At 44.5% G+C, this 15467-nt stretch overlaps 1 protein-coding gene across 1 annotated transcript; it reads right to left on the reverse strand.

Annotated features, from left to right (window-relative positions):
• Positions 1-2997: 2997 nt before the first annotated feature.
• LOC148115602 (uncharacterized) lies at positions 2998-12924 on the reverse strand. The gene is made up of 3 exons (XM_087885081.1): positions 12758-12924; positions 7406-7436; positions 2998-4017 (listed from the first exon to the last, which is right to left on the reverse strand). The coding sequence occupies exons 1-3, from the start codon at positions 12844-12846 to the stop codon at positions 3772-3774; spliced, it is 366 nt and encodes a 121-aa protein (XP_087741207.1). The 5' UTR covers positions 12847-12924; the 3' UTR covers positions 2998-3771.
• Positions 12925-15467: the final 2543 nt, after the last annotated feature.

Consider the following 15467-nt stretch of genomic DNA (forward strand, 5'->3'; position numbering starts at 1 on the left):
TTTTCTTTCTTCTTGGCAACTTTTCGGAAATCTGGGCTGGCTGAGAAGTGAACACAAGCCGTGGTGTCAGCTTCACCGAAAACAACACTCCTCCTCCTCCTCACACAGCCCCCTGGCTGGCTGTTGTGGGGCCTGCACGCACAAGCGGAGATAGCCTCCTCGAGTAGTGTGGTGCCACCTGTGGCACTGATTGAAAAGCATCCTCTGGGCAGCTTTAAACCTCGCACTGGGGACTTTCCCTGCCCAAAGGACGCTTTTCTATCAAAGCTGCCACCGGCACCTCTCAGCTGCAGGAGTAAAGAAGCTCAGGGCAGTGGGGAAAGGGGGCTGGCTCTGCAGAACCTCACACACTCAACCCAGGGATCAGGTTCTGAGAAAGTCGGAGTACCCTTGCCAAAGATGCATGCCCATCAGCTGGTAAATCCACCTGCTCCACGGGCCTTCGCTGAGCTTTGGTCGAGCATGGCCGCTTGGTTGAGGAGAATAACCCTGCTCGTGCACACACTCTTCCAGCCCCACAACAGCCAGCCAGGGGATCATGTGAGGAGGAGGGTTGTCTTCGGGGAAGCTACTGCTGTGGCTCATGTTCACTCCTCAGCTGTGGGCCTGTCTCCCTTTCCACCGTACCGTCCTCCTGGATCCCGTTTGCACCCCATCCCACCTCTTTCTTGGAGCCTAGGGAGGGCAAAAATGGCCTTCCCTGCCCCCTGGAGGCCCTCCAGAGACTGGAAACAGCCCATTTCCTGACTTCTGATGGGCCCAGAAGGCCTGTTTTTCAATCTCCCCAGGCTCTCGAAGCTTTCTTGGAGCCTGAGGAGGGCAAAAACGGCCTTCCCCACCCCCGGAGGCCCTCCAGAGGCCAGAAATGGCCCATTTCCAGACTTCAGGTGGGACCAGAAAGCCCATTTTTCGCTCTCCCCAGGCTCTAGAGGCTTTCTTGGAGCATGGGGAGGGTGAAAACAGCCTTCCCCACCCCTCCAGAGGCCCTCTGGAGTCCAGAAACGGCCCATTTCTGGACTTCCGGAAGGCCCAAAACACAGTTGGCTGGCGCATGCATGCGTGCTGGGCTGAGCTAGGGCAACGTTGCATGCCCACAGATATGGCTCTGCATGCCACCTGTGGCACACGTAGGTTCGCCATCACGGATATATACTGTATGTGTATGTACACACATATACACAGCTATTCTAAAACCAAACACATTCAACCTCATTTACTGCATTTGGAAAAACATATCCAGAGTCCACTTTTTGCCACACATTTAACTATAACTTCAGTACATTAGAACATTACACGCCTTCAGATGTTCTTCCCTAGCTTGCACATGGCAGAGCCAAGAGATGTCATGGATTGAGTAAATTGTGGTGAAAGTCACCTAACAATACTGTTGCTTTGCAACCAAAATTTTGGACTCAATTGTGGTCATAAATCAAGGACTATCTCTGCCTTCCTCTGCATGGCAGCCTTGTCCTAGTAAACGCCTTCTCCTTTCTGGCAATTTTCCGCTCTGTTAGAGGAACCAAACTAATCCAGACAATATAAGGATTCCTGTTGGAGCAGGGGGTTGGACTAGAAGACCTCCAAGATCCCTTCCAACTCCGTTTATCTATCTAATGAGGGTCCCAATAGTTGTTTTTCTGATGAGCAATCCAAGATGCCAGTCTCTTTCTTATACATCTGATAGTCAAAATAATATATGTGTTAGGTCTTCTATTGCTGGAGCTCTACAAGGACATTTGTTATAAGGAACTTCGTTAAATCATCCGTATTTAATCATTTTATCTAGCTGCTGAAATCTTGTGTGTGTAAATATCTCCCTAAGATCTTTTGGCATTTCTGTTTTTAGATATTTGGCAATTTGGAAGGTGCCATTTATAACACTCATCCATTTCAGGGAGCAGATCTTGTTGAGGTTGGTTATGTGTATTGGTAGGCAGTAATGGGAATGGGGAACCAGCATATCCAGAGTATAGGATGGGGAATGAATAGAATAATACCAATTTATATCCTAATGCATCATTGTTTACCTTTTAAAAACTGACACACAATTGTGCTGATTTGACATCAACTGAATAACCCAATCAGCCACCTTTAATAGCTATGAACTGTTTTTGCAGTTCGTTGTTCACAGTGGCAATCTTTGCTGCTAGATGTCAAAATGAATATTCCAATTACTGTACATAAAAATCATAGGCATAAGGGTATATCTTCCAAACTAGGCCTGTTTACCAGAATACCCTGTTTCCCCGAAAATAAGACATCCCCTGATAATAAGCCCAATCGGGTTTTTGCGCTCATATGCTAAAATAAGCCCCCTCCCGAAAATAAGCCCTTCCCAAAAATATTTAACCGCATGTGCAGCCTGTCCCCGCCATTTCCTCTGGTTAGGGTTAGGAAGACAGAGCTGGAAATCTGATAAGACAGCAAGAGGAGCCCCGTCTTGCTCCACGCGCCCCAAAATAATAAGACCTCCCCGAAAATAAGACCAAGTGCTTATTTTAGGGTTCAAAAAAATATAAGACAGGATCTTATTTTGGGGGAAACGTATTATTAGTCCACCTTGAATTTTTACCCTTTGGCTCTTTTTCCAGATGATCTAGTGTAATGTATTTTAAGAAATACAGTCCTAGTCCCTTTGAGAGTTCTCCAAGATCTTTTCAGGGGTCTTTGAAATCAAAATTATTTGCCAACTTATGTTGAAAAATAATACAATATTAAAACCCCATCCAACACTCTTGAGGAGCAGTGGCAGCAGCAAATAGATCAGTTTTTAATATGGTAAACATTGTATAACCCATTAAATCAAAATATATTTTTGGGGTCCTCAGTAACTTTTAAAAGTGGGAAGAGACTTTGAGAGAAAAAAGTTTACTGATCTAGTGGGTGGAAAGAGAAATTCCGATTTGCTTGCAACTGTTCAGATATGCTGTTTTGTCACTTAGGTTAAAAGTTCAAGCTATTTTCTTCAGAAAACCAATAAATAACCACAGCAAAACATGCTTTAGAACTGCTTTTAATTGAGTAGATTTTTTTTATAAATGAACAGAATAAAAAGGCCAGTATAAATTGAGAAGGGAGAGAGGAAGGAGAAAAGAGAATGAAATCACAACAACAAAAAATCTTTATTTAGCACTGACTTCCCTAAAGGGGAAAGGGAATACACTCTGCATTTGCTCGGAGACACCCAATCCAAGACAACACTCATGTTTGAAACTATTGCCCATTAAGCAAATCAAACTCTGCAATCCAAATCAACTGAACATATAAAGCATGTGGCGAATCCAAAGAAGAAGATATACTGTCTCCCTGAAGTAATAATGCAAAGAATGAGCAGCAGCTTTGAGGAGAAGAGATCAAGCCATCTTTTTTGTGTCTTCTTTGACAGGACTCCCATGTGGAGAATACATTTCGTCTGAAGGGAGCCCAGCTTGGCTTCTAGAAGCAACGATTCACCAAAGATCAGCTTTTTAAAAAAAAAAAAAATTTTTTTTTTCTTTAATCCATTGGCCCTGCCCGCTGAGAGAAGCACATCGCTCCTGTTAAGTGCAAGTGTAGCAATTCTTCTGCTTACAAACTGGGGTTAAAAATGACTGCTTCCCCTCGTCCTCCCCCCATGTTGAAACTGTAATCTGCCTCGCTATGCCGACTCCGAGTAGCCAGAAGAAACCAGAGCCAGGTATCCCTGTGAAATTGTAAACAGGCTGCCTTTTGCATTTGCACGGTGGGAAATCCGGCGGTGCGAAGGGAACTGGGCTCCTTCGCCTTGGCAGATTATTCCGTATCCTCAGGAGAAACCAAGAAATGTTCCCGAGACTCGCTTCTGTGCCAATTGGGGCTTTGGAGGAACTCATGCGCGGCCAGGGACCGGAGTGAACTGAGGACCGCAATCACTCGGGGCAAGCGGCACGCGCAAGTTGCTGTGCTTGTTTCTTCTGCTTGGGTGTGCAATAAAATCACCATGCTGGTTGATGGGGAAAAGCGACGGATGCTGCCTTTTTTGGATCTGGGATTGCAAACCTGGGGGGGAAGGAGGAGTGTTAGGAAAAAAATAGAAGAATGTCGGCCTGCTTAGATTGGATCTCACCCACCCCCGCTGGATCCTGAGCATAAGGCGTGTGGAACCGTGAATCCGGAACCTTCCTTCCACTGGCTGCTTTTCACTGCTGCTAGCCCATCAGGCACCAGGGAGTTTACGATGCCGGTGGCTGTAGCTGCATTCTGGAGAACAGCCGCTGAAGTGCCAACCAGCTGTGTGGCAGGGAGGTGGCCAGTGTGAGGCATTCAGAGAACACCTGACAATCCGTTATGGCAGTGATGGCTAACCTTTTTGCTGTCGCATGCCAAAAGCAGGGGGAGTGTGGAGGGGTCGCGCACACGTGTGCCCACACCCATAATTCAAGAGGCTTTCTTGGAGCCAGGGGAGGGTGAAAATGGCGGAGGCCCTCCAGAGGCCAGAAACGGCCAGTTTCCCAACTTCCGGTGGGCCTGGAAGGCCCAAAAATCAGCTGGCTGGAGCACGCATGTGTGCTAGAGCTGAACTAGGGCAACGCTTGCGTGCCCACAGATATGGCTCTAAATGCCACCTGTGGCACGCGTGCCATAGGTTCACCATCACAGCACTATGGGAAGGGTGAAGGCTTCAATCAGCTGTGAAGCCTCGCGGAGCCGGGCAAGGCCTGCACCAGTGGAGAGTGTGGCTTGCCTGGGAGGCGGATGCTGGAACTCGGACCTCTTGAGATGCGGAGGCCTCTAACGATGATCGGATGGGGGCAGCTGGCAGCCAGGCGGGTACAGGTTGACCGCCCACCCTTCCCAGCCCCGCTTCCCTGCGGGGGCACCCGGCTTACCTGTTGCTGCTGGAGTGGTCGGGGGGAGGCCAAGTCAGAAGAGCGGGAGGCCACAGCAAAGGCAGGCAGATAGGCTAGGCTGCGTGGCCATGTGGTCAAGCCAGGCAAGGAGCAAAGAGCAGCTATACCGCAGTGTAGCTCTAAGGCACCAGCCAAGGCATGCGAGGCCAATAAATAGTGGTGGGGCGGGCTGTGGCCAGCCACAATTTTTATTACAGATTGGCCCGAATCGAGCATTCGTCTGAATCCCACCACTGAAAGGCATCTATTACTACTGGTACTATCTTTGCTTTCTTTTGCTACATTCACTCTATTTGTATTTGCAGGTCTTTGTATTTTATTATCTTCTCCAGTTCTTCGTTATTTTATTAATTATGAACTAATAATAAATTATGTGTTAAAATAATAAATGTTGTTAAAATTAAATAATAATGAAATGACAAGATAAAATAGTTACTTGTGCATTTATTTCATCAGGGTACAACAATGAACCAGAGGGAGCATAGATGTCAGTTTTCAGTTAATTTTCTTCTCTATTTGTGGCATTTCTTTCAGTGAAAGACCTTACATTAAATCTATTGATACTTACCGTAGCACAGATCTTTCACTAAAATTTATGCCAACATTCAGCAGCTTATTTATGAATCTTGGCAATGTGAATTGGATTATTTTTTGTGGTTCGAGGGAGTTTGCTCAATACTTAGGGACATTGTTTTCACTGTACATATTATTCCAATACTGTTGATTACGGTTAGTCCTGATTTTGTGGCCACAATTGGGACTGGCAACTCAGTCGTTAAGTGAAGTGGTCGCTAAGTGAAACAGCAATTGTGCTTATGATCTTTCTTCAGCTTTCCTTTGCTTTACAGACCTGCAAAGGTTGTAAATGTATTGGTCACCAAGTTACTTTTTCATCATTGTCATAATGGCGAATATTTGCAAAATGAGACAGTCATTAAATAAGGTTTACCTGTATAATCTTCTTTTTGGGTGGAAATCTTAAGGCAGTATTTTACTTCTTTTTCATTTGATCTCATTCTTGAGTTATTTTCTAAGGAGGCACCGGCATAGTGGAGTGGTTTTGACTACCATTTTCTCTATTCATCACAGGTGAAATTTACCACATGCTGGAGAACTAGGGAGAGGGTACCTTTCACTAACTTTTCCCTTTTGCTCACCTCATTCTTGCAAGGGATGTTTATACACATTTCTCAACAGCTATTTCCACATTTGGGAATCAAAGTTTGTCTGCATTTCTTTCCCTTCCTCCTCCTCTCCATCCTTCTTTTGTTACTTCTCCATCACACTATTTCCATTCCCTGGTTTTTCCAAAGCAGTTGGAAAGGGACTGCTAATCATGTCTGCAGAGTTTGTTATTGATAACACCATGAAATGATCCATATTCTTGGTTCACCTAGAACAGCCTATCCTACTCAAACTCATTGTCTCTCTCCCTCTCCCTCCCTCTCTCCCCCCTCCTTTCTCTCTTTCTCTCTCCCTCCCTCTCTCCCTCCCTCTCCCTCTCTCTCTGTCTCTCTCTCTTTCTCACACACACACACACACACACACACACACACACACACACACACACATCCCGGGGTGAAATCCAGCAGGTTCTGACAGGTTCTGGAGAACCGGTAGCGGAAATTTTGAGCAGTTTGGAGAACTGGCAAATACTACCTCTGGCTGGCCCCAGAGTGGGGTGGGAATGGAGACTTTGCATTATCCTTCCCCCAGGAATGGAGAGGGAATGGGGATTTTGCAGTATCCTTCCCCTGCCATGCCCACCAAGCCACACCCACAGAACCAGTAGTAAAAAAATTTGAATTTCACCACTGTTTCAGATGCTTTTCCTGATTTATCATATTTAGAATACTTGATTGTGGTTCTTACCGTAAGAACCAAGGATGACCAAAGAAAACAATTCTACCTCTCAGCTCTTCCTAATTCTAGCTTGAGTCCAGCCATTTCCAAATATTTCAGATCAAAACTTTTGCCCATCTAAGTTTGCTTTTTCAACTTGTTCCTGCCTTAGTGTGATTTTACGGCTTAGAACAGAAACCAATGGTTTTAGTTATAGTATCAGTAAGTTTTCTCTGCCTTCATCAGTTGGGTAAAGAAAGATTTGAATGTCTCACCTGTAGTGGTGGGTTCCTCCCGGTTCGGTCCGGTTCGGCCGAGCCAGTAGCGGTGACGATATGACATCACCGAACCGGTTCTCCCCCCCGCCCTCCCACCCACGTTATTCTTACCTTTTATTTGGTCCCACCCCCAATCTATTGCTGCCTCCTGAGTCCCAGCTGATGACTAGAGGGAAAAAACTGTTTAAACTCTTGCCGCGGGGCTTCAAAGGGCCATCCTACAGCTGATCAGTGTTAAAAGCAAACAAATGAGTCGGGTCGTAAGTGCGAGGACTGGTCATAAGTGCGAGGACCTTCCAGAAATGACTGACCAGCTAGCCACGCCCACCTAGTCACATGACCTCCAAGCCACACCCACAAAATAAGCCACGCCCACAGAACTGGTAGTAAAAAAATTTAGAACCCACCCCTGCTCACCTGTAATTTCTTCTTGCATCTTCCAAACTGTCTGTGTTACAAAAAAAACAAGCAGGATTCAGATAATATAGAAATATAAGAAATTGGTATCACTCATTCCTGCACACAATATTGTTGGCATCTTATTGTAGAGAAGATACTTCCTTAAACTACTTAACCTCTTCCATATGCTGCCCTCCACTTGAATCTTTCTCACTGGAATGGCCAGAAATTAGGCAATGCAATACCCAATATATCTTTTGAGTACCAGATTGAGGAAGGCAGCTTTATATAAGAAAAATTCACATCTTGTTGTCTGGAATGTATTTTGACCTATCCATCTCAGCATTGGTTGGAGGCAGTGGTGGGATTCAGCCAGTTTGCACCAGTTTAGGAGAACCGTTCGTTAACTTTCTGAGCAGTTCGGCAAACCGGTTGTTGGAAGAAATCTCTTTTTCTCACTTTACAGTGCTAATCCTGTCAGGAAGGCGTGCCTCTATGTTGTTTCTAGCCTAATCCTTATCTTTATTGCCCTGCTTAAGTATTTTCAGAAACTGCCTCTCCTATCTTGTAACAGTTAATGGTTCTTGGCAGTACGCCCAGATTAGCTGGAGCCTCCGGAGCTTCTCTGCAGCTTCTCTGAAGTTTTTTGGTTTGTTTGTTTGTTTGTTTGCTGGTACTTTGTTAGGGGCTTGACATTTTAAAAAGCTTTTTACATAACTTGGGGGGTACTTTTGGGGTGTACTTCCAAGAGTCAGCATGCAAGCTTGACACTCTGTCTAATTTTTTGTACTGCCTTTCTGGGGGCATGTGAACTTTTCTTAAAGCTGGATGATTTCCTTAGGATATTTTGTGAGGTGAGTGAGATCTGCAAAAATACCAAATTCTGTATTTTTGTACAGGTAATTCTTGACTTACAACAGTTCATTTAGTGACCATTTAAAGTTACAATAGCACTGAAAAAAGTGACTTATGACCATTTTTCACACTTACGACCATTGCAGCATCCCCACAGTCACGAGAGGCCAGGCAAGGTGAAGCGCCCCTCGGTGTGAGTGATGTCGGGTTGGCCATGACCACCCAGTCACATGACCACCCAATCATGCATACCCAGTTGGTCATTAGGGCAGAGAACTGGTTGTTAAATTATTTGAATCCCATCACTGGTTGGAGGACATCTCTTGGTTAAGAGAAAAATAGTAAGGTTTTTTGAAAATGAATAATCTTACTATCAAGTGCAAAGTTAGGTAAAGTGGCCATCAGAGGGAAGCCTAGATTTCAGTACAATACTACAATTAATGTTATTTTGCAAGAGAGAGAGAGAGAGAGAGGGAGGGAGGGAGAGAGAGAGAGAGAAAGAGAGAGAGAGAGAGAGAGACAGAGAAAGAAAGAAAGAAAGAAAGAAAGGAAAGAAAGAAAAGAAAGAAAGAAAGAGAAAGAAAGAAAGAAAGAAAAAGAAAGAAAGAAAGAAAGAAAGAAAGAAAGAAAGAAAGAAAGAAAGAAAGAAAGAAAGAAAGAGAGAGAAGAAACCCAAACCAAAAGCCAAACAAATAGGAAAATGGTTGGGACATAAGTATGCAGAAATGTTTTCTAACTCTCTCGAGACATTCACAATTACAAAAATTATGTAAGGTTAACCTAAAAATTAAAGCAAAAGCTCCTGTATTGTCTGATAGTAGTAGAGACAATTGGCTCCCTCCCTATTATGTATCAGGAACCAGGAACCAACAGGAACCCTAACCTCTTCCAAATGTCTACCAGGATACTCTGTGATTTGAGAGAAACAAAGAAAGCTTATAATTTGAGGAAAATTCTTGGGAGAAACACTTATTTAATGCCTTTGACACAGGTAGAAATGACAGACCAGTTAAGAGGGTCAACCACCAATGGTTTTAGTGTATACTCCCTTCTCAACATCAGACCTGGGTATCTGGAATAAATAATGCATCCTTGAGAAGATCCAGAGAGAATGCATGAATTGTTCTCATCCATTTCTAGAAGACCTAATCCTTCATGGCAGACAACTAAATGCTTCTCAATATTTTATGAACACCAGAAGAAGAAACATTTGGTTATAGGGGAAGGCAGGAGAAGTTGGCAGACAGCCCATGATTCGGGACAAGGACAAGATCCCAATTTAATTTTTTTCCCTTGAAAAGAATTTGATTGGGCGATCCTCAAGTTCAGGCTCATTGGATATGTTTCTAGAATTATTGGACTAACATTCTAGACAGCCTGAAAAGGGTGTCCAAGGCTAAGAATTTAGCTACATTTAAAGGTTTTTAAATCCTACCCAGATTTCCATCCAAACCAGGATTGAAATCTACTTACCTTCCCTACCAGTTCAGAAGTGCACTCTCCGACTTCACATCCTATTTTTGACCCTCTGTGCATTCGCAGAAGGCTTTGCACATGGGCAGAGGATTAAAAACCAGAAAGTAACGACGTCTGGGCGGGTGGGCGGAGCCTTGCACTGCCACCGCTAGCAGTTCACTGAATCGTGTATCTCTGCCGCTACCAGCAGGCTACCGGCAGGCTCGGCACACGCGAGCCAGACCGAACCGGCAGGATTTCACCACTGATCCAAACACATCCGAAAATCAGAGAATGTTAAACTTTTCTATAAGTCAAAATTTACTTATTTATTCAATTTAAATGCTGCTCATCTTGCTAACTAAAGTGACTCTGAGCAACTTACAATACAATAAAAGCAGAAATATTAAAATATTAAAAACATTAAAATTATCAGGAATTAGATAAAACTAGGATCCAAGTACATGAGCAGTACCAAGGTGGGATTTTCTCACTAACTCCACCAGCCACTTCCAATGTGAAGCACCTCCATTCAGAGCCTCAAGCCAATCAGCAGGGCCAGGTTGTGTGGCCCTTCAAAAAGACCAAAAGGGTAGAGGTGAATCTCAACTCCAGAGCCAAGAGGTTCCAAAGGTTATGAAGACAATACTAAGAGAAAGCTGGGGAAAACTGAGGGAGTGGCAGCAATGCCAACATCTCAGCTGTTGAAAATTGCTGATAAAAGTTTTTGTAAACAGAGATAAGGGAAAAGAAAGAAGAAAGGGATAATAAGAAAGAATGCAGTCTCATTGACACAGGACTCCAGAGAGGAAAATTGACAAGAGGATGAGAGAGGTCTGTGTTAGATCAGGCACAGGGAAAGAAGATGCGACCAGCGATGGTCCATTCAGTACCTTTATTCAGCTCAAGAACAGACTCCCGGCTGCGCTGCCGGAGCTCTCTTTTATAGCGCTCCGGCAGACTGGGCCACTCAGTGACAGCAGTTCATTTTTCCTGCCAGTGGATTAGCCAATCACCAGCGGATGTCCTTATAAGGACATAACAGTCTGGATGGACAAGGAAGATTGAAAAGGAAAATGAAGTTACAGCTGATTTTGCTTGTATTGGCAATAAGAGGTAATTAAAAAGTGCTGACCGAACAAGAAAGAGAAAAGTGGAGTGAAGGAGAGGAAGCGAAAGCATATTGAAGGAAAGGGAGAAAAAAAATCCTCCTTTGAGTATTTGAGGCAAAGAATGGAAATGATTCAGAAAGGGAAGCAGGGAGAAATTGCAACAAATTCTATTTCCCCCACAGAATAAAACCATTTGCTGCAGCCAACTCACCCCAGCCAACTCACTGCAGGACAACTCACCAACTCGCTGCGAGACAATTTAACAATTCAGCTTAGTTATTTAAAACAATTAAAACATTATTCTATCATCCTCTTGTCAATTTTCCTCTCTCGAAAATTGTGTCCCTCCTTTTGCATCTTTCTTTGATGATTTTGTTCCATAATTTCTTTGATATTAGTATAACTCTTGTCCAGTCCCATGGCAAGTTGACCATGGCAAGTTGTCTCGTGGTGAGTTAGCTGCGGCAAGTTGGCTGTGGCAAGTTAGCCTAGGTGAATTGGCCATGGAAAGTTGGCCATGGCAAATTGTCATAGACCAGGAGTGTCAAACTCGATTCATTGAGGGCCGCATCAGGGTTGTGTTTGACCTCGGAGGGGGGGGGCAGGGTAGACATGACCAGCTTGATGTCAGGGGCACCTGTGATGGCCCAAGTGCTCTGCCAGCAAAAATGGGCTCCCAAGTTCCGTTTCCAGCTACGACGGCCTCCTGCAACCCTCTGCCAGTAAAAATGGACTGGAAACTTTTGGAAAGAGAAGAGCAACTAAGATGATCAAAGGCCTGGAGACTAAAACACATGAAGAACAGCTGCAGGATTTGGGTTTGGCTAGTCTCAAAAAAAGAAGAATTAGGGTGACATGATAGCAGTATTCCAGTATTTGAGGAGCTGCCACAAAGAAGAGGGCGTCAAATTATTCTCCAAAGCACCAAAGGGGAGGACAAGAAATAATGGTTGGAAACAATCAGAGAGAAACAACCTGGAATTAAGGAGAAACTTCCTGACGATGAGGACAATTGGCTTAGGACCCAGTTAGGCTTAGGACCCGGTTACTTACGAGACCACCTTCTGCCTCCAATAACCTCCCACCGGCCAATACGCTCCCACAGAGAGGGCCTCCTCAGGGTGCCGTCTGTCAGGCAATGTCGGCTGGCGACCCCCCGGGGAAGAGCCTTCTCTGTGGGGGCACCTGCCCTCTGGAATGAACTACCCTCAGGGATACGACTAATCCCGGACCTCCGGACCTTCTGCCGGGCCCTGAAGACTCTTTTATTTCAGCAAGCCGGGCTGGGTTAAAAATCTTTTAATTGGGGAATTTTATGGGCAAGGGGTTTTAAATTGGAGAAGCCAAAGATAATTTAATTTCGTTTTAATGTATTTTAATATTTGTATTGTGTGTTTTTAATTTTGGCTGTTCACCCCCCCGAGTCCTTCGGGAGAGGGGGCAGTATAAAAATTTAATAAATAAATAAATAAATAAAATAAATAAAAACAATTAGCCAGTAGAACAGCTTGCCAACAGGAATTGTGGGCACTCATCACCGGACGTTTTTAAGAAGAGACTACACAGTCACTTATCTGAAATGGTATAGATTCTCCTATTTGAGCAGGGGGCTGGACTAGAAGACCTCCAAGATCCCTTCCAGCTCACTTTATTCTAATATCTATTATCATCTGGGAAAATAAAATTGGCCCACATCTTTCTTTCTATGGCCTCTCCGCTCCCTTATATCATTTAGCCCTGATAGAGTTCTTCAAGTTTTACTTATTTATTTCTCTACAAGATTTATATGACCCCACCCCTCCCTGAACTAAAACAGGGTGACTCTGGGTTACATACAACAAAATAATCAAACATTTGCACCACCGCCCTGCGAAACAATGAGTATTTAAACAAAGAATCCTAGATTGACAGTCTCAGAATGATAAGAGCCCAAATTCCCCTTGCTTACCTTGCTTTGAGGATCCTTTTAACAGACCCTTCTGGGTCCCCACAGTACCTCCACAAGATCACTTCCGTCACAGGCCCCAAAGCGTTCATGCCCGCAAAGGTAAATTCTTCGCCATAGATACCAATAAAGGGAAGGTCTTCTTTAAATCCCCTATTCAGAGAACTTGCATTTCTTCCAAGACATCTGCTGATGTTTCTTATGAACTTTGGCAGGCTGCCCTGTTATACCTGCTACTTATCAGCTGTGCTGGGGGCGGAGAGGAGAATCCTCTACTTCCTACTTTCATTTTTTTTCGTTGGAAGTTTGCCAAAATATTTCTACGTACGGTTGCCAGGAGATGGTTTTGGGGGGGGGGGGCTAGGTTTTTCTTTGGATGGTCTCAACTATGCTAGATCATTTATTCCAACTTTTCTTTGCTGTATTTTTTTTGTTTCATTCTTCATGACAATGTTTTATCTGATAATATTATTTTTTTCTGATTTATTTATTTGGTCTTTTCTTTGGCTGTAAGTCAATCAAGTAGATAAGGCTCAACATTCCCAGTTCCTCCAATCGCTCTTCCTAGCATTTAGTTTCTAGTCTTCTTTTGAATCTATACCCTCCACTTGCTGCCATGGGCTCAGTGGTCTTATCAGTCCAGTTCCTCAAATGGGGCACAGCCTCGGACACATGGACTGATGCCGAATGGAGAGGACTTATCATTATTCCCATGATGTGGAATGCACTGTTTGCTGAAGCCTATAATACCATTTATCTGTAGAGATTCTCAGTCATTCAGGTCACGGTTGTCTCAAAGGTGGTTTTTCAAAATTGGACTGTTTTTTTTTTCCTTGAGAAAGAAGAAGATGTTTTGCTTCTCATCCAAGAAGCTTCATCGATTCTGGCATGTTGGTGGGGGCTATGGAGTTCTGACAGGATGTTGGTGGGTGGGGTTGGAAGGATCATATTTCTTTGCAGCCTTCTGGTCTCAGCTCTCTCCCCGGGGAACACTTGAGGCCACTTGGGAGTTTATCTATGCCCTCCAGGCAGTGGTGGGTTTCAAATAATTTCACCACCGGTTCACCAAAAATATGAGCACACACATGCGCAGCAGGACTGAGTTCTACTTTCCTTTACTACCGGTTTGCAGTGGGGCTGTGCGCTGTTCTGTGCAAGCGCAGAAGTGTTTTGATGATGTCAGGGTTGGTGGGCGTGGCCTCCCACCAGTTTTACTACCAGTTCTATAGAACCAGTGCGAACCGGGAGCAACCCATCACTGATGCCTGTATGGCTTCCACGCATGCGAGCGCGCACAGCTTCTGTGCATGCATGGCTTCTGCCACACAGCAAGGCTTGACCGAGCAGCCTTTTGGGGCCTGCTTCCCTCCATCTCTGCTCTCCAGGGTAGCGGCTGCTTCTCTCTACACTGCTGGGAGAGTATTTGGTGCAATTTAGCAGCTGTGAACCACCGCTTTCCTCTAAGTCCCATCCGGAAAGCGCTGCGGCACAGAGAAGCAGCCATGTTGAACACGCCCCCCCCTGCATGCACCCCACCCTCCCTGCGCATGTGAGCACGGCACCACACACACGCCCCATCCTTGTGCATGCACATGTGGCCCCTCATGCCCCGCCCCGCACATGCACGCACATGCCCTCTGCATGCGCCCTACCCCCCATATATGTGCGGCAGAGACCTGACGACCAGCTGCCCATCTGGAGGTGCGCACGCATGCGCGGTGGAGCTGAACTGGGGCGACAACTCACGTGCCCTCAGAGTGGGTGCTGCGTGCCACCATGGCTATATACTTTCTCTAGGCATTGTATATAATACCTAGGCATTATGCAGAATGATAAGAATTATTTAGGCAAAATATGAAAAGAGGCATAAAAAGAGTCATGAAAAGGGTTAGACTTGGGGTTAGGGTTAACCCGTCTTTATTAAAAAAGATGTATATGAAAATAGAAAAAAAAAGCAAAATAAAGTACAGAGCTTTCTTACTGAAAACAAACAAGAGAAAAAGACCAGTATTGACTAAAAGTCTGAAGAGATTCTCTGTCATCCAGGTCATGGTTTGTTTGTTTGTTTGTTTGTTTGTTTGTTTGTTTGTTTGTTTGTTAAATTTATATACCACCCTACTCCCGAAGGACTGGTTGTCCCAAAGGTGCTTTTTCAGGAGGCAATTGGACTTCCTTGGTTTTCTTTGAAGACGTTTCAGTGGGGAATGGAAGGATTTATACTCCTTGCAGACAGCTGGTCATTTGCATCCTTTTAGAGGGTCCTTGAAGCACTTGGAGGTTTATCTGTGTCCTCAGAGTCACCTGAGTAGTGCTCCTGATTCCTGTAGTCTGCAATTTTTTCTCTGGAAATCCATTCCTACTCCCACACCATTCAAAGGGTGTTCATCCCAAATTGGATAACTACACAAATTTGATAGATAAACAAATAAATAAATGGTACAATCTTGCAACAAAAAGAATTTTCCATGGCTGGCTGGAGAATTCTGGAAGTTGAATTCTGCCCATCTTAAACTAGCCAAAATCAGAAAACACTGCTCTGGATGGTTTAAATAGGCTCCTTCTCATCTACCATGAAAATGGAGCTTCCTTGAAGCATCCTGAGAAAGAAACAATTGACTAGTCTTTTTATGTGCTCCATTTATTATCCATCCAGAGCAGTGTTTTCCAATTTTGGCAAATTAAAGATGGGCAGAATTCAACTTCCAGAATTCTC

The sequence above is a fragment of the Pantherophis guttatus genome, chromosome 2 (genome assembly GCF_059756535.1).
Source record: "Pantherophis guttatus breed Tessera chromosome 2, ASM5975653v1, whole genome shotgun sequence".
In the NCBI taxonomy this organism is placed as follows: domain Eukaryota; kingdom Metazoa; phylum Chordata; class Lepidosauria; order Squamata; family Colubridae; genus Pantherophis; species Pantherophis guttatus.

Bases quoted from the DNA above. Each gene is read 5' to 3' on its own strand.
- LOC148115602 (XM_087885081.1), bottom strand. From the start codon at position 12,846: ATGAACGCTTTGGGGCCTGTGACGGAAGTGATCTTGTGGAGGTACTGT. The intron at 7,437-12,757 runs GTAAGCAAGGGG...TTTGTAACACAG, and splicing joins AAAAGGATCCTCAAAGCAAG to ACAGTTTGGAAGATGCAAGA. The intron at 4,018-7,405 runs GTGAGCAGGGGT...CTTCCCCCCCAG, and splicing joins GATGCAAGAAGAAATTACAG to GTTTGCAATCCCAGATCCAA.